This window comes from Choristoneura fumiferana, chromosome 21 (assembly GCF_025370935.1).
Source record: "Choristoneura fumiferana chromosome 21, NRCan_CFum_1, whole genome shotgun sequence".
NCBI classification, from domain to species: domain Eukaryota; kingdom Metazoa; phylum Arthropoda; class Insecta; order Lepidoptera; family Tortricidae; genus Choristoneura; species Choristoneura fumiferana.
The window spans coordinates 7965106-7984898 of record NC_133492.1 but is presented as its reverse complement, the minus strand read 5'-3'; the positions used below and the strand labels follow the sequence as shown (position 1 = coordinate 7984898).

Sequence of the window (19793 nt, the reverse complement as noted above, 5' to 3'; positions counted from 1 at the left end):
GCCTAACTAACACATTTCGTGTTATCACGTGACAGACGAACTTGACTTTTAGATAGACTAATAAAAACCGGTCATCTACTACTATCATGCGCAGCGCACCTGATAATCCACTCGGAGAAAGAAGTTGGAATCTAAACGATCTATAGCTAAGCTAATCTTATTTCTTAAGAAATATTATTGCATTGACTAAGGTAGTTAATGAGGTTGTAATGTAACTGGCGCGGCCTTCACCCCAAAACCTATTTATACAGCATCATAAAAGAGAGATATCTACCAAATAGGTATGACTAATCCCATAAACAACTTGAGCCTGTATTGATGACCACTACAGTAAAAATATTATTTTAAATCTATTAACTGATCTATACTTTTTATGTAATATGTATGTATTTACGACTGAAACTGGTAAATAATAAAAAACACATAATAATGTTTTATTGCTTATTAATTCCTCTTGTATATGCAACAGATTTATTTGCCACAACACAGTTTGTATGTAGTTCAACATTTATGTTGTGGTTGGCATGAAGTCGTGGTGGCATAGTGATTTGATTATGCTCTCAAGCAGAGGATTGTGGGTTCAAATCCGGGCTTACAGCTCCTGATTTTTTCGAAATGCATGTGCGAAATTACATTCCAAATTTACCACGAGCGTTACTGAAGGAAAACATCGTTAGGAAATCCGCACACGTTTGCGAAGGGATTCAGTGCTGTGACTGAACTTCCCAATCTGCGCTAGACCCGCGTTGGAACTACGGCCCAAGCCTTCTCATTCTGAGAGGAGGCCCAGCAGTGAGAGGGACGTATATAAGGCTGGGATCATGATGATGATGATTTATTTATCTTCGGTCCGCTTCTCCTCAATTAGTGTTGGAAAAACAGCCGTAAATTAACAGTTACCAAAGAGAAATTGGGTAGGTAGGTAATGTACTGGAAAAAAATATTGTAATTAGTCCGTCAATTTAGATTAAGTATCAAAATAATACTTAGGATTTTTTAAAACAAAAGCGATTTTCGAATTGCCGCACTGGTTTTATAAGGTTTTGTACGTATAGCTTTACGCGCCGTCATACCACTAAAAAAATCTTAGATTTCGTTGAGCGTATTGCTAATATAAACAAATAATATATGTATTAGAAACGCGAATATTTTTTTCTTGGGCCAATTAAAAAAAAAAAGATAAAGCGTGTCATGTTCGAGAGTGGGGGGCCATGTCATCACTCATCATGTCTATGTTAACAGTAAATACCAAGACGTGACGTCACACGGAATTGGCCAAACAATAAAATATTTGTGCTATATTTTTTGATAATGTAACTGACGCACTAATTATTTCTCTTTAGGAACACCTGTTGCATTATCGTGTTGAAATCCACCACACACTTCATACTTCCTTTTAGCGCGATCAATGCGCGAGAACTAAGTAAGACATCTTATCTGAAAGTGTAAATATAATGCATCTTGTTGCAAATTGACACGTCGGTTTTTCTATGCAGGACTTTTTGTTTGTTGTTGTAATGTTAGTGTAATATTTTCTTCTGGTCTAGAAACGAGGCATGGTAAACTTTTATCAAAGTTTTGTTAAAAATTACATTTTTAATACAAGTTTTTTTTCCTGACTGTACTTTTTGTTGACTGTACTTGTATTGTGCCATTAACCGTTGTGGAGTTCCGTTCTGCGGAGACGATCCTGGCCAGTCTACCAGGATTTCACTATCAGATTATTGTATTTGCCATCAGATTTACATAAGTATACCAAATTTCAAGTCAATCAGACCACTGGATTTAGCTTCCAAGATTTGACCCAAACAAACAAATAAACAGAGCAAGTTAAAGAAATGCTTGTAAACTAAATGTTTTTTTTTTCAAATTTAACAATTTTACTCAGAGAACATATCCTCACTACTTTGAAATATGTAATCTGTCTTATCTCAAATCAATACGTTAACAAAATTGACCCTTGAAGTAATGTTCATATCATAACTTTCACCGTTCACTCGAAAAAATTGACGATTTTGAGAGAACGAGCTTTTTAAAATTTAAAAGTAGTAACGATATATTTACCTATTGCTTGCTTTGGAAATTTTTCTCTATGTATGAACCTCCGTTTTCTGTACTGCTTACTATGTTATGGTGTATGGTGTTCAATAAACAGTCATTGTATTTGTACCAATTTTTCGTCTTTAAACAAAGAGTACAACGCTGGTGTATCTAATATTAGTGGAGAAAATATTTTTTTGTTTTCATTAGGTGCAACTAATAAAGTAGCTCAGCATATCACGCGGCTTGACGCAAGGTTAACATTGACCAAGGGCAACTTGTCGCCGACAACCTGAACGGCTTTTGCACAACTTATTTTAATGAGTTTCCCCTCGTTGTTTTGTATTATATTTCGTATCATTACTAAAATGTTAACTTTGCTGAATGCTATGTACTTTATAATTTTCTCATGAAAACCTTCTTTGTTGAAGATACATATATGATAATAACTATAGTAAACGAGACGACGGCAGACAAACTAAGATGAGCTTGTATCTTAAAGTCCTGTTGGTGTTGGAAAATTAAAGCAATAAGAGAATAATATAAAAGTCTGACATCCTGTTACTCTGCTAAAAGACGATAGCTTCGTTTGGAAATATCCGCTTGGAAACAATAAGGGGCACACCTCAACATGCCTATCTCGTCGATGGCATATTGAATTCAGCCACGGAGCGTAGTTTCGCAGTCAATTTGTCTGCTTTATTGTGTGTGTTGCGCACCAACGTTGTTTGCCTTTGGCAGTCGAACATTCAGTCTGGCAATATCATTGACAGCCCGTAAATTTATTTACTAACTTCTTCCGACTTGGCTGTCGTATGAATCAGTATAGTGGTGACAGTTGAGGAGTATACTGTCGTTAAATCTGTTTATATCTCAAATATCGTTATAATATTCATTTGACTTCCACTACATTCTCTCCTAAACTACACACACATATTCTGTATATGTTCAGCTTCATTACGATCTGATACCCAATAAATTTTTTCACACGATTCAAATGACTTCTGTTTTGAATCTTTACCCTACATTTTGTAATGTAATTTTATATTATAATCTAGGTTGAAATAAGATTTTCATAGCATTGACTACTTACTCTATTTTATTGATAAGCATACGTACCGTCACCAGCATTAATATCTGCCACAGCGGAGCATGCATAAATATCTGACACGTCCTTCCAGCTCTAGAAATAGAGTCGAATCAGATATCACGCTTGTTGTGTCAGATATTGGTGCTGGTGACTGTACATGTTTATCTCCACTTGTCGAGTAGGCAGTGTGGAAGCGTGATCTCCGAAACGTAATTTACAGCCGTAGCGAGGAAGGCGTGGTTGTCGTCTTGTCGCGTCGGCGCCAAATCAACGCGACCAAATTGTTCCCGATCTTAATATTCACGCCCATATCAAAAATAGCGAAATGTAAAGGCAATGATTGCGTTCTTTTCGACTTTTAACTTAACAGTTTTTAACAGCTAAAGCCTAAGACTCGATGTTTTATTAAATTAAGTTATTTATTATTGGTTAGTTTCTGTGCAATGCGATTTAATCGATCCTCCTAGGTGTCGGTTTCATATTGAATTATACACCAAGCCAACATGAGCGCGAGCGTGATCTTCGGCAAAAATTCCACGGATCCGATCTCGACTCTCGAACGCGTGTCTCGCACCTTGATCTAAATACTTGTGACAATGTCTTGTAGCGTCATTAGTTCGTCTTATACTGCACCGACAGTTTTGCCTCGTACTCTACCTTGACGGACCTCAGACAAAATTTTATAATTGAACGCTTCTTAGTTTCGTCACTTTAGCAGTTTAGATAGTACTAAAAATACAAGTTACCCTTCACAAAATGTTTTTAAGTTAATTCCATCTTTAATGTTTTAAACTATGGTGATTTTCACTCATAGCTAAAAAAAATAACATAAAAGTAAAACCGAAAAAAAATAAAAAATAACAAAAATGGGACCGACTACAAAACCCTTGAAAATATTTTTCTAGGTACCTACTAGCTCGAAGTCGGAACAAAAGGTTCTGCCATGCGTCTCCTTCACATATACATACATACGAGGGGAGGCTGAAAAGTTCTAAGCCTAAGGTACTTGAGGTTACATTGTACATATGTGTTAGCAGTGCTGGCCACTAAAAAGACCATTTAAAAAGTAAATAATTAAAAGAAAAAAATGACGTGTTTCTTTTATTACATGTCGAGATATCCGAAAATTGAGCACCGTGTAGGTCATTAAGTTCCTCACGAAAAGTGACAAATCGCCGCAAAGTATTTTTCAAGAAATGGCGGCTAGTATTTACGTCGCATGAAACCCTTCTCATGCCACTGTTAAAAAATGGAGTCGACTTTTTAAACTTGGACGGGAGTCGATCGAAGACGATCCTCGCTCATGAAATTTGTTACAGAGTTACTTTAAGAAGTACAGTAAGCAAAAAAAATATATATATATTTTTAACGAAAACTTATTTAGTAGGTAACATCATCAACAGGCAATATCAGAATAATAGTATGAATAAAAAAAAAAATAAGTTAACTAGAAGCAATCAATCAATATTTTCATATTAGGATATAGAGTTCCAAAAGTGGGCCACTAACGTCGTTAGTTAAATTAGTATCGACGGTATAATTTCCATTCCGTTTATATATTTTCCAGTCCCTCGTTTTATATGGCTTACCATAACTACAGGTTATCATCGTCTGAATTTTTGAACCCCACCAATAAGTAGGATTTCAACTGGTGCCGAGTTTTCTACACAGGTACTTGTATTTGGGACTGAACATACAAAGACAGCAAGCAACTACAGCTTTAACAATGCAGTAATTACCTATTTATTAGTCGGTTGGACATAAAAGTAATGGCTCAGTGAATACACAATAGCTGGGTCCTCTGTTCAGTGAGAACACCCATTCACCTTTTACTTACCATTGTTTTTAACTAAATCTTCAGAAATGTTGAAGACATTTAATTTAAAAAAATTACCCTGTTTTAACCTGTTGGCCCAGTTGGGGGTGTGTGAGAAGTTGTTTCCATGCCATTTCGATTGACGTCGACAATCGATGTCGTCGATTGATTCAAGAATGAGATCAGCCAACGTCTAGTATTTTAAAAACAGTTATCGACATGTGGGTGTGTTCAGTGTGGTAACGCCTTTAGGTCTAACTGATTAAAGTTATCGTTTGTAAGTATGTATGTATACTGCTATTTAGACCGGAGTCTTACTAAACTTGATTAACCACTTAATCGTGATTGACGCCATCTTGAGGATTCTATAAAATTTTCGCAACCCGGTGTCGACAATCTCAATTATGAAAGATTTCTATATATTTCGCTTTGTATCAAAAGGTGTACCGGCAATATTTGTTACGCAAGTCGATCACGTGGTTTGCCAGTGGTTATGTCGAGCGAGGCAAGTATGTATCGACGGAACTCCTATCGGGCGTTGAGTAACTGGCTTTGGAAAGAGCGTCGTAACGTTGTTTCGATACAGCCTCGCGACGTAAGGCCGTGGTTGCAGTCACGTCGGCGGTGAGAGGCGCCCCTCCTCTGACGGAAGGTCGCAAATGGCAGCCGCGAAGGAGAACGGCCCCAGAATTAATCCTGTCCGACTTGCCTGATAGCCACTCGTCCAGCTAACTAAATCCACTAACAATTTTTCTTGGATTACAATATGTGCGCCTTGCATTTTTCCTGGTACTATTTTCCCGTGTATAAAAACGGATCAGTGTCAATTTAGGGGACGTATATTATGTTTACACAAATATAAATAGATCTTTAATGTTCTTAAATTGAACGATAAGTATTTTTAATGATAAAAAAAACCCCACTCATTTGATTAGCTCGCTGTTCTAGTATCTTATCGTAAATTGACAAGCGCAAATAATCAACATCCAAGTTCTTAATTTAAATAGACTGTGTAAACAAGATCATTGAATTTTTGGAACGTTTACGATCATAATGTTCACAAAAGTCCGTAATTCGCGTGGGTGTGCCAGGTAGGTCAGTTTTTTCGCGATGTTCTTTGTTTAAAAGTAACTAAACGAAGAAATGTGAATGCAAGGTATTCTGGTTCGAGCGTCACGCTTTAAGACTCGTGTCAGCCAATAAGAGAGCGCGGGGTGGCGGGGGATCTTGCAGAATTCAAGTAAGATGAGGTGTGGGCGCGCACATTACTGGCAACAATGCGTGAGGTTGGAATATTGTTTTATTTTTCACATATAATGAAATGAATCGGTGTTACCTCACCGCAGCCGACGATTGCGACAAGCGCGGCCACATCGTCCATTAGAAAGTCGGCGAATATGCAAATAGTATCGTAGAAACCTCACGAATAACTGGCCACTCACTTCTGCGATGAAAGTGACTAGATGCTACCGTTAGTAAATTGTGTTAAATCCATTTACTCTACATTGTGCATTTCCAAATTTACTAGCTAAGTTTGTATTCCTTTGAGATTAACATTCATTTCCCGTTCGGACAAACTTTAAATTAAAGACATACTCAAGTTGCTTTTAATTTAATTCGGTATTTATTACATTGCTATGACAGTTAGTTTTAATCTGGTGTAGCACGGCACCACGGTTCTGTTAATTTGATTTGCTATACCCGACCGCCTATAATTTAAACGTATTTCCATCAATGTTCTTTTGCAATGCAACGCTGAAGTATATTGTTTATTTATTGTAGAAGAACTGCTAAAATGCCTACATACAATATAATCTCGTTATTTTATTGACTTAGTTTCTGTTTCTTCTCGTTAAATAAACTGTGCAGTGTAAGAATCTGCAATTTGATGAGGCATTGGTATCCTTGACAACTTGATCTTTATTATTTTTGAATAATATCTTGAAGTAAGAAAATAACTAGCGACAAAGCAATTAACGTTGTAACGATCACATCCCGTCCGCGTGGATTTCCCGCTACGAGTTGTGTTAAAGTGAACCATATATTATCGTGGCCGATGACGTCGGACTATCATAAGAGTCATTATGAATTCACTGTCTCGTGTATCTAAAGTCGAATTTACACCGCATGCCCGTGCCACTTCCACGGCGGCGTTACGTCAATAAGATAGAACGCGTTATCATATGGCTGGAGCGCTTTGGGCTTATTTGTGTCCGGGTGTCCTCTAAAACAATTTTTCCGTGTATCAGTGCTTATATGAGATTAACTGGCTATTGAGGGTTATAGCAGTAGTTCCGTTGCTTCTCAACGTTGCACTCGGACTAGTAGACAAACTAGGTCCGACATAATTGTTTGTAGCTTGTTATATCTCAAGATCGAGTGAGGCGAACCGGTCCGGTTGTGACGGCCTCTCACTTTGCAACTCCGGGTACCGCTTGTCGCGCACTGTGAAATTAGGTAACCACAGTGGCTGTTAGAATAAAGATCCCCTGATTTTCGAATATAGCCGTTGAAACGTAATTAATGACGCAATTAAAGGGAAAAAACGATTACCGGAACGAAAAACATGGCATCCAAGAAAAGAAGCATGAAGCGGCCAATGAGTGTTCGAATACCTTGAAAAACGGATGATGGATTTCCTTGTATTTTCCAACCGAACCGAAGTGTACAATTGAACGACCTTCACTAGAATACAAATAACTAAACCAACGACCTTGACATAATAGAATATGCAGATGCATTGCACTCATGACCCATAAATAGATGTCTAATCATTTGTTTTGCTTTGTTAGCGACAATACCAAAAATGTAAGAGCAACAAGCAGAATAATGGTAGAAACTATGAGGGCACAGATGATGCGAGCAAGACGGCTGTTCGCCGAATGCCAAAGTATTCCATCGCAACGCGCTCTTTATATCGGCCAGTGGTACCGCAGAGAAAGCCGCCCCTCGCGCTCCCCGCGTGCCCTCGCACGCCACACCGCTCATAGCGGGTTTTTTCCTCATTAGCTTCGTATACCGAGTCTTATGTTTATCAGTCGCGACTTTGCGTTTTGATAGACGTCACACAAATATTGTTGTGATTAGCAATTGTGGAATGGAATGTTTTTCATGTTTCCAGTTTCAGCATCATATTAAACATAGCTATTTTGTAGAGCTGCTAAATGTCCATAAGATTTTGAATTGGATGCCTCACCCGCGGTCATGATGTGCGCTGTGGAGCCTGTGGATAGCTTTATTTATACAATTACCTTGATGACGGATGGCACAGGCAAAGTAAACATGGCCTGTAAAGCGGAAACCTATGCGGAACTAGCAGATTCTGGTGCCAACATTACTTTGGTACTTCCTGATCCTCATTTTGTTATAGAATTAGTTTTAAAATGTAGTGGAGTATCAATTAACACGTTAGCTGCGGGACTTTTTAGGCATTGCACGGCGTGTACCTACTTCACGGCGCAGTTAATAGGTTAATTGTCTGGCATTGTGGTGCTGGCACACATCGTCAGCCGCGACCTTAAAGTGGCTCGCGGCCACGCATGTGTGCGGTGCGCGTCACCAGACTACGCTACCGCTGGGTGGACTGTGCTGCCCGTCTAACCTCTTCTTTCACGTCGCGTAAAAGTAGTAAACAGTGAAAGTTAAATTACTCATCTTAACCTATGTCTAATTAAATGCATGAGTTTGTTATTTACTCATTCATACGGATAGTCGTGTCAAGTCAATAGGCTGATATCACTCTCATTTTTCATTGTAGTAACTTTTATGAGATTTTTTTTAAGCAGCAGTGGAGATGATATTGATTAATATCTCTTCTTTCGTTATTTACCCAACCATGAAGCCAAATCCGCGCGACCTCCTTAAACGGTTTCTTCGTATCGGTACAGTTGTATTTAGATGACACTGTCGTCCCACTTTCAAGCAAGAAAATTATAAGTGGGGTTTCGCTCTACAGTAGCCTCTGTTTTCAATGTAAAATGTGTAAGAGCTATACGTGACGGTGAAATGATATGTGTTCGATCGTGCAATGGCGACGTTGCCAGTCTATGCGCTTAAAGTCATTACATTGCTCACCGACTAGTAAGTACGCATGGCTGCAATATAGCGAGCAGCTATATTAGCCCAGGATACCCTTATTTGGCTCTTTATAACAAGACCTGTCGTGGGTTTCTTGTGGGAGTCGGTTGTTCTTTTTATTGTCAACATCAACATCAGGTGTTTGTATCGCACTGATGAATACTCCGCTTTAGTATGACATTCTTTTGAAATGAACTGAGCGTAATAAATACTACCAACAACAAGTAGATACTTTGTAAAGTGGGTCTCATAAATAATAACAAACTATATTCTGACATCTGCCTCTAGAAAACAACAGGAAACAGCGGAAACTACACGTTATTGATCTATAATCTCAAAGAGGTGATAAATAAGTCTCCCAAATTATGCCTCCTCATAAAAAAACTTGATAGTTAAAGTCGACTGCACAGTTTTCTGTCAACATTAATGAGATAGTGCTCAAGGGCATAATTTATTTGTAAAATATTTGGATGACGATTGACGTCACTTAGCGGTACTTTATCAACTGTTTTAGGATTTGAAAATGCGACGGTGTGTTTTTCAATTTATTGTTAACATTCCTTATCTTTTTGTTTTCAGAAAATCTCAATTCCGGCTCCAGCCACTAGTAATGGCCCAACATCTGAGGCTACGTTTCACTTCAGCATCAATAGCAATGCAGAAATGGAGGGTCCACAGGTGCGTGTCTTATACCTTCACGGTGTAATTATGTATTTATTTAGTTTGTTAGTAAAGTAATATTATTGATATGCTTAATTCTGGTTAAATATTCATAAAATGTATCTGTTATTGTGTTATGTAAGTAACTATAACTACAATGAAGTTGATTGATTTGAATGTTAAACAAATATTATTTGTGAATGTTTACGTCATTAAAACTCTTGAATGTGTGACTAACATTCTTCAATAATAAAGACAAACAGAAGTCAAGATGACCGCAGGAAAGTCAAGCATATGATGCTTATTTAAAATGCTTATTATTTTCGACAGTCAGTTTTCATACAATTGTCGAAAATTATGGCTCTGTTGATGATGTCAAACATATTGTTTGCTCAAGTGGAAACGCGAAACATCAGAGAAATGATTCGATTTTCACGTAATTTTCGATCGGTAGTCAAGCGTGGTTGACATTGAAAAAACATAACTATTTATGTTATATCGTTTAAACAGTCTTTTAGAATGTTAAGTATCCCGATAATAGCACTTTCCGATATCGTAATAATTCATTATTTTATTAGTATTTATCAAATGCATTCATACATGTAGGGTCTCTGATACATGCCTTAAATAGTAGGGCACTATTATGATACAGTGCAGTACAGTAAGGAAAGAAAGAAGACATTTAATTCACATTCACAAATGCACACAAATACAAAACAAAACTCAATAAACAAAAAAACAAAAAAAAAACAACGAAAGAAGAAGAAGAGGAAGTAAGTAGAACGCTGAAGCAATTTAATGGTGTGTATGATGTTCCCAATCCGCACTGTGTTCGCGTGGGAACTACAACCCAAGCCCTCTCATTCCGAGAGGAGGCCTGTGCCCAGTAGTGGGACGTACCCTGTACAGGTCGAGATTATGACTACTATTGATTTAGTTCACCAATTAAATATAAATAATGTCTCACCGAAATATTTAATGGAATATGACATAGAATATTCCCTTTTTATTACAATAGAAGTTACTGAGTGAGTAGACATAGCAGTCAATAGTTTGCTCGTTTGTGTTGGGCTGGGCACCACCCCTCCTATAACTGTTGCTTAGCTGATCCAGTAAGATGGAAGTTGATTAGTATTCTTCTCTTCATGACTCCCCTTCGTAATACGCCTGCTTTTTCCGCTTGGGTTTGTGGGTCGCGGAACGGTTGCAGTCGATAACTTAATAATGATGGCCGATAAAATGCCAAATTGATTAATAAAAGTACATATGCTATTTTTATAGCAACTTGAATACATTTTGAAAAATATAAATTGAACTATTCTTATAAAGTACCTTCCTACGGATATATGTAATTGCTATAAATAACGACTGAAACTAAAAATGCGTTTTAAATACATCTTTTGTGATCGTTTAAGGCTCGTTTCGTATTCATAGTTTCTGCCGAATAAGCAATAACCATTTTACCACGCAGGGTTTTAAGCTATTGGTTATTTATTTTGTCCTGTCCATTTATTCCGTACCATCAGTCGTTTAATTATGAAACATCTCTAAAACTGATCACTTTCATACTTATAATATTATTTCTGTTTCTCCATTGTGCTATAAATTCGCAAAATAATAATAAAATGTAGTTGATTCGGAATGCGCCGGCGCCGAGCACGTACTGGGAATGTTACTCAATAGCCGTTAGAAAGTGCGATTTCAGGCGCGGGCCGTTCGTGTTGCATTACAAAGACTTAGCAGACGGTGACCCAGGAAAAATACTTTTTTTTTCTTCTAAATAAATCTGTTTCTACCACCTCTAGCTGGCCAGAAAATGGTAGTGAGACTTGACTTTACTACTGATAGATGTGTTTTGCCATTAATTTTAGTTTAACAAAAACACTTGTGTTTCAGGGTTCGTTTGAGTGCGTCAAGAGCGGCGGCGCGAGGCGTCTCGAGTCGTGCGGGCCGCTGCCGCGAAGGATGCGCGTACAGGCGAACGACGACTCGTACGAGGCCACCAAGGACCGCATGGCGAGAACCGTGGCCGCCGAGCAGAGCAAATGGTAAACCTGAAACTAACACCCTCACAGACTCACGCCCAATACACTACTCAATGTGACATGTTGGCATCAACGCTATATAAATCATTTTTGATAATTGCTGCTAATGACCATACGGTTTTAACAATAGCAGTTTGATAGCCCGCTTGGTTTGACTAATTAAATAATTATGAATAATGTACTGGCTCGTAATGACAACATCAATTTGGTTTTATCGGATATATCGGGTTTTTCCTACGTGATTTTAGATCTTTTGTAATCATTAAGACATGTTTGTTCTTGACACGGATATTACATAGAAAATAACAACTAACGTAGCCAATTGATATGCTATACGAGGAGTAAAATGTGCGGACCTGTTAAAATTTACCTTATCCATACAGCCATTGTGGCTAACGGACCTAAACCATATCGAGTAATTGTAAGTCTAGCTAGTAACAAAACCACACGCGTGAATTTTTTTATCTAAGTAAGAAATTAAAAGAAAATGTATTCACCGTTTGTAAGAGCTCTCTAAAGACAGTTCGATGAAAGAGTATTAATGAACTGAATGAAACAATTAGACTTTGCTCACCAGCGACCTTATGATAGCTACGTTTATGCAAGAAATGTGTGTCCATATAGTTCCTCGGAGGAACTTCCTGCACCTCAACACTGTATCACCACCACCACACTACACTGACGCGTTTAGAACTTAACCATAGCTCATATTCAGAGCAACACAACCGTTCACCATGCTACCAGAGGTTTGACACTGCATGAACACACATTTCTTGCATAAACGTAGCTATCATAAGGTCGCGAGTGAGCAAAGTAATTGTTTAAGTTCGTTAATATGGACCTCCGCCCGCAAATTAGTGCCTGATTCAATCAATTATTTGAAAGAATATTATATAGAATCTTTTAATTTTCCAGCACCCGAGTGATAAAGCCTAATCAGACAGACATCGGTCGGCGTGTAAAAGTGCGCTCATCCCATCCCCTATACTCATCCGGGCCAGCGGCGACGCTAGAACGGACCGAGCGGCCGGAGCGGGCCGAGCGGGCCGAGCGGCCGGACCGCCCGGAGCGGCCGGACCGCGCCGAGCGGCCCGAGCGCGCCGAGCGGCCTCCCGTGCCCGTGCCGCGCGCGCAGCCGCCGCCCGCGCCGCACCAGCCGCACCACCCGCACCAGCCACACCAGCTGCACCAACCCTCGCAGCCGCCGCCGCACCCACACCAACAGCAGAGGCCTCCAACCAACCCGGATCTCACGAGGCGGTCCATCAAGTCAGTACAACGCTTTCTGTTTACAACCGCCTCCAAATTTATCGGAGTAGGCAATGTGCGCTGAAAGATCGCATCCAGGGTGTTCAGATCTGTTAAGCTTCTCCTCGTATCTGATATGCCTACGGTATTTAACGTCTGAACAAGGTGCATCTGCTCGGTAACTCAGACCTGCTTACTTGTTATGGTCTTATTCTTAAAAACTTTTGCAGTTTGCAGGTGGTAGGACCTTGTGCAAGGTCCGCCCGGATCGCTACCACCATCTTGCTCGCTAATCCTGCCTTGTGCTTGCACTGCTGTGTTTCGGCGTGGAGAGTAAGACAGCCGGTGAAATTACTGGCACTTGAGGTATCCCATCTTAGGCCTCTAGGTTGGCAACGTATCTGCAATCCCCCTGGTGTTGCAGGTGTCTATGGGCGGTGGTGGTCTCTTATCATCAGGAGACCCACTTGCTCGTTTGCCATCCAGTTGAATATTTATTCTGCGCTTCTATTAAGGCGGAACATGGTGTTAACGTAACATAACATATAGATGTCAATCTAGTCTCTGCTTTCTTGTGCACGTCTCCAATCTGCTCCCCTTCGATGAAAGCGCATCGCAGCCTTATTTCACAGTGGTAGTTTAGTGGTACCTACTCGCATTACTCTTATTATACATTAAAAATATTGCGTTTCTTCGACGTTTACATAGCCAGATATGGTGGGAGTACGGGGATATCGTCGTGATGGAATTATCACCGTCTATGACGTTAAGTTGTGTTCGTTGTTTGTTGTGTTGTGTTTCGGCGTGGAGAGTAAGACAGCCGGTGAAATTACTGGCACTTGAGGTATTCCATCTTAGGCCTCGTTTGCCATCCAGTCGAATGAAAAAAAAAGTAGCCAGAACTTGTGAAATAGTAGCACAATGACTTAACATTATTATGCTAGTTTCGATCGCAGTCCCTTATTTTCTGGCGAGGTTTTTCTATTCAAATCATATTCAAATTAAATAATAATTGACACGATATCTTTATCATTATCTTATAGCCGCGATAACGCTGCTGTGGTATGGGTTTCACCAATACGTATTCACAGATACTAGTTGTGGTTGCATAATTATTTCAATTCATACAATTATCGTTTGTGACGCAATTTTACTTTTGTATATTTTCAAAATGTTCACCTTTGTCACTTTCTAATAATAGATAACGCAGATAGGGGGCTGATTCATCCAACACGCTCGTCAGGCATTTCATGTATCTCTCTCTACGTAGGTCGCAAAATGAAGATAAATGGACGTTTGCCATCGGAACAGTTGGATGACAGAGATGACACGCTACATCCTTAGTCACACAAAACTTCCTTAAAGTACTAATTGCAGTATGTTTTGTAAGCATAATATGTAGTACTGTAAGGAAAAGTTACAGAAACATTACTGACATTACCTAAGTGTAATTAAATACCATTCGATGTTAAAAGTTTGTTTGCGCATTCGCTAGCATAAACAAGCGACCGAGTCGGCTAATTGTTGCGATTATCATCAAGTTTGTTCGCGGATTGTCTGGGTTCGTCGGATTTGGATGGCTATTATAACGTCAATTTCGGTTTCCATTATTAGTCTTACATTGTTTCGCGCGAGCCAACATTTACACGGCTATTACTTCTGATTCATAACCAAGGCTGGCAATTTATTATTATTGAAACACTCTAGGCAACGTTGTCACGTGACACGGCTCGAAATGTAATTCGATTTCTTAGTTATTTATTGTTTTATGATGTTAAATGTTAGGTATTTGATTACAATTACGTCTTAGATACTTTCATGTAGTCGCTGGTTCGGTTTGTTAAACAGTTAAATGAGAAGAGTATCTGCCAAAGCAATCATGCAATCTGTTGATTTGCTAATTGAAGAGTGACGATCCGTCATGGCGGCTGTTAATAGTTTTTTGTTATATGGATTATCGTCAGGATTCCTGCTATTTAATTTCCATCAAAACACTGTACATAACAATGTGACTCAAAGAGCAGTAGGAAAATCCATGGATTTACCATGTTAATATTCATTCAATAGGTTTTATGCGTTCACAAAATCGTAAAGAATGAACATTGAACATGCGTAGGTACTAACGTAATTAATAATGAAACGGCTTTTCGAAATTCCATTTCTAGAACACAACACAAATATTTCTTTGACATTTGTATATTAGGAAATATATACTTTGATGTTATTTGATCACCAATGTGTAATGTATTTTTCTTCTTTTTCAGAGAAAGACTTATACAGTTATTAGCATTGAAGCCATTCAAAAAGCCTGAGCTTTATTTGAGGCTCAATCAAGGTACGTTGTTGAACTTACTCATTGAAATAATTAAGAGGCTCAACTGGGAGGCTACAGTGACGTCGCCAGCTATGTATTCCTAGCCAAACCGTCGCCAAGTGAGTAAACTGCTATAAATGTCTATATAAAATATTGGAGACGGTAGCTAGCAACGTCACCGCGGCGTCCTGGTTAGTTGGGGCCCTTAGGCCTCCTCAACAAAGTCTAAAACTCAATGTAATATTACAGAGGGAATCAAGGAGAGAGAACGCAGTTTGGTGAATAAGATCCTGCCTCAAATAGGCTCACTCAAGGACAACTGTTATCACTTACGTAGACACATGTGGAACGACGTCAACGAGGATTGGCCGTTCTATAGCGAGGAGGAGAAACGCATGCTCAAGAGGTCTGTCTCCAACACCAATACGTCTTGACATTTCTAGACCTAGACAAATCCTAAAGGTTTATAATTGATAAAAGTACAAGTTTTAAAGTAGATTTTTATCTGGTAATCTTTGAGGTAAGCAGAAACAAAGAAAATTTAGAAACAAAAGCAAGTAGACCAAAACCAGCGTTGAATAAATGCAAATTGTTCACGCATCTGTTTATGAAACAGTAAATAAATGCTTGGATCTCATTCTTTATTTGCATGTATATCTATATAAAATGTAACCTTGCACAAGCGCGTTCACCGAGGTCGGCAGATAAAGCGACAGTACGGTAAAATCGTGACCTTTGCAGAAGTCGAATATTAAAGGTTGTTTCTACGTACAAAATGTATGTGGAACATATCTATCTTTATGTTGATAAATAACTTGGTAAAAGGTATTATTTATGGTTTGATGACATTTAATTCAAACAACACGCTTGGTTTAACTCTTCCTCGTGTAATGGAAAAATATCGTGTTAGGCTATAAGTCAATTATCTACCATTATTAAATTTTATATGGCGATTAAGATTAATTGCGGAATACTGATGAATAAATGTTGATAAATACTGAAGAAGGGCTACGTCACTGCAGACATTACAATTACGTTCCTTTTTCTTCCTTCCCCATTTACTAATTCAACAGAATGTCCTTTAAACTAGAAATTTACGAAAAAGTATTAATTCTGCAAACACCAAATAAAACTCAAGGAAGCGTATTGTGTCAGCCAAGTTGGCGATAAGTTTTCACTAAATAGATAGACCTGCTTTTACATTCGTTCCTATATCAAAAAATTAAATTATAGTCCATGCATGCGAATGTAATGAGGATTGCTGTGACAAGCTAGTTAGCGCTAGTATCAAGACGAGAGATCCGTTTGACGTCCGGATGGCTAAGTGGTTAGAGAACCTGACTATGAAGCTTGAGGTCCTGGGTTCGAATCCCGGCCGGGGCAGATATTTGTGTGAATAACACGAATGTTTGTTCTCGGGTCTTGGATGTTTAATATGTATTTAAGTATGTATTTATCTATATAAGTATGTTTATCCGTTGCCTAGTATCCATAGTACAAGCTTTGCTTAGTTTGGGACTAGGTCAATTGGTGTCAAGTGTCCCATGATATTTATTTATTTATATTTAACTTTGACATTTGGTTCACGTTTGTAATTGGTTCAATAAGTAAATGAGCCAATCGCGAGCAAGACTAACCTCAAACGGATCTTATGATACTAACATCATCTAGCGATATTATGCCTGTTAAGAAACCCTCACTGATAAGGAAAAGGAAAATTGTATTAAGCTTTATATATCGTTTCACAGGCGGAAACCTCAAAATCTAACACCGCCCGTAAGCAGTGACTCAACCAACTCCCTTTCGCCGCGCGCATCGCCCGGCGGGAAAAGGCCGAGTGCCGTCAGCGGGGTCGTGATCGCTCCGAGCGCGGACGCTGTTGAACCACCCGCAAGCAAGAAACAGAGGATCTCGCACTACCGCCGGCCCTCGCCTCCGTCGTCGGGCTATGCCACCGGCAGCTCTGGGGCCTCTTCGGGAGAAAGACACGCCTCTGACAACGAGGACGACCGGACAAATGGTCAGTACCCGCCCACCAACCCCCTATCGCCGCGCGCGTCGCCCGGCGGAAAAAGGCCGGTCCTGGAAAGCGTCGAGCCTGTTGCCGCTAAAAAGCAGCGCGTATCGCACTGCCGCCGGCCCTCGCCGCAGTCTTCGGGATACGGCACTGGCAGCTCCGGCGCTTCTTCAGGAGAAAGACATGCATCGGATAATGAGGATGAACGCACGATTGGTCAGTATCCATCTCCTAATCTGTATCACTCATTTCGTTTAAGTAGAATAAAGTGTTTTTTATTTTATTTTAATGAATTGAAAACGTGCTTCTTTTTAAAGTGTACTTAGTTAGCTAGCACGTAAGTAAAGTTACCTAGCAATTTCAAGCAAGTTAAATAAATAAAAAATAGTTTTTTTTTTCGTTTCACAAAAAATATTGTTCTGATTCTACTAGGATTCGTTTAAACATTGACATATCCTCTAGTTAATCTAAATACAAGTCAACATTCGTAATGAGGGTTAAGTCGTTATTTTCTTGATTAATAAATGTTTAGTCAAACTAAACAGGATATGGCAATTGATACCTGAGGCGTCAAATAACAAGACCAATATAACAATGTTTATTTTGCAATTGGGTATGCGGGAACCTAACTATTATTTGCTATGTAATAAATTATCTAGAATTCAATTCCAATATTCCGTCTAGTAAGTCCTTCACTTATTTACGCTAAGACAAAGCAAACATGCATTTCTATGAACCATTAACTTTTATGCTTTAAAATAAAAATTCTTAATGGCACCAAAAATAAAACACATTTATGAAAGTTAGGATTGAGCAAATTAATTGCATAATTACACATATAGTAGTTTAATCTTCATCAAAACGTTACTTTCAAGTTTCTATAGTTGTCTTATCTTATTTAAATACCTTACTAGTATTCACGCCGCTTCATAATTTAGTACGAAAAACTATGTAGACTACGTTTTTAGCGGTGTAACTATCATTACCACCTTTAAAAACAATTATATTAATTAAATGAAAGTTAATCTGGATAACTCACGTCTTAAATCGAGTTTTGCTTAACATGTAAAATAATTTATAGTTGAAAATATTTGACTTACCGTGATGTTTTTGGTTACAGTCAAAAAGGACAATGGTTACACCCTCAACTTTAACACTGTTAAGGAAATATGCCCAAGTCCTGTGAAGACAAACGGCTTTAGAAGTAGTAGTCCCCCAGCGGAACAACCTAGTATCACAGGTAAATATTACTTCGACCTTAATTGCAATTACTTATTGATGGATTTTGCATGCTTTCTCTCTCTTAGTGTCTCTTGTTCAAAATCTCACATTCATTTGTTTTTGTTACAGATACACATAACATCACAACTAATACGGAAACATTAGAAAATGCTGACTTAACGTCAGTACCTGAAGAGAATGTGACTGATCTTGAAGAGATTGAAAGGTAATTCATGATCTTATCAATCATTTTCAACTTTTTTCGTGTGAAAGTCATTGATAGAGTCCTTTTTGCTCCGTAATTTGCTACATTTCTTGGCTGATGATTAACTTATTACCTAACTTATGGTATTAACGTTACAGTTTAAATAATCTTCGGAAGAGTCAAGAGAAAATTGTCCTGACCTTATAACAAGCTTGGCTTAAAGTCCCATTAGACAATAACCGGTTTTTATTTAAGCTACTAGGACAGGTTCAGCTACAGCCAAAACCTTTCAAGTCAACATAGACCGCTTTTGCATTTTGGCTCAAAGGTCATAGCAAAAAATCTACAATACGCCAATAAGGAGTAGTATTGTATTGTTGAAGAGAGTTAACGAAACTTTCCGATCAGTCCCTCATTATTTATGAACCCTATATAAACTTTTAACACTTGTCTTGTTTCAGGCAATACCCGCCTATTACGAGTGCGAGTACGCGGCGAGCCTACAAAAACGAGTTCGCGGAGCTTTATACAGAGTACCAGTCGATGTACGAGCGCGTCGCTCAGGTGGCCGCGTTGTTTACGCGTCTCGAGCAGCAGCTCAAACGCGCGCCGCCGCACTCTCCTCACCACCAGGTAACGAAAAAATATTCTGTTATAGGCCGCAAGGGGCTCTTTTATATGTCACTTTTCCATACTACCAGCGCTTACATACTACCCCCACTCGTAAGCTACTACTACAATGTTAAAGACAAAGACACTGGATCACGTGCCAGGATGGAATTTTTACACGATGATGTGTTTGGTAGATGTGTGGAACGTCAATATAATTTCAGTGAATAAGTTCCACACTGGAATACAATTTAGTTTCTTTGTCTGTACTGTACTCTACAAACACTTCTGAATTATGACCTGATCCACTGTGCAGCGTAGACTCCAAACGACATACTGTAGTATACTGAAACTACTTCAAGTTCGATCACCTGCAATAATAAATATCGGATAAGACAAACACTTAAAACAACTACTGCTACCTATATACATAGAGATTTACATATTATTG

General features: G+C 38.8%; 1 protein-coding gene and 1 long non-coding RNA gene across 3 annotated transcripts in view; one reads left to right on the top strand and one right to left on the bottom strand.

Moving 5' to 3' along the window:
- Positions 1-19793, top strand: part of LOC141439889 (RNA polymerase II elongation factor ELL-like) — a 54114-nt gene that overhangs the window by 28096 nt on the left and 6225 nt on the right. The window contains exons 3-11 of one of the 2 annotated variants that reach the window (XM_074104315.1): positions 9603-9701; positions 11580-11731; positions 12644-12997; positions 15241-15311; positions 15540-15696; positions 17039-17523; positions 18428-18547; positions 18658-18754; positions 19195-19366. In XM_074104315.1, coding sequence (XP_073960416.1) covers positions 9603-9701; positions 11580-11731; positions 12644-12997; positions 15241-15311; positions 15540-15696; positions 17039-17523; positions 18428-18547; positions 18658-18754; positions 19195-19366 — 1707 coding nt within the window. The remainder of the gene's footprint in view (positions 1-9602; positions 9702-11579; positions 11732-12643; positions 12998-15240; positions 15312-15539; positions 15697-17038; positions 17524-18427; positions 18548-18657; positions 18755-19194; positions 19367-19793) is intronic. The other variant, XM_074104316.1, reaches the window with a different exon arrangement.
- Positions 6543-7818, bottom strand: LOC141439563 (uncharacterized). The gene is made up of 2 exons (XR_012452606.1): positions 7562-7818; positions 6543-7391 (listed from the first exon to the last, which is right to left on the bottom strand). It is a non-coding gene; the product is annotated as an uncharacterized lncRNA (long non-coding RNA).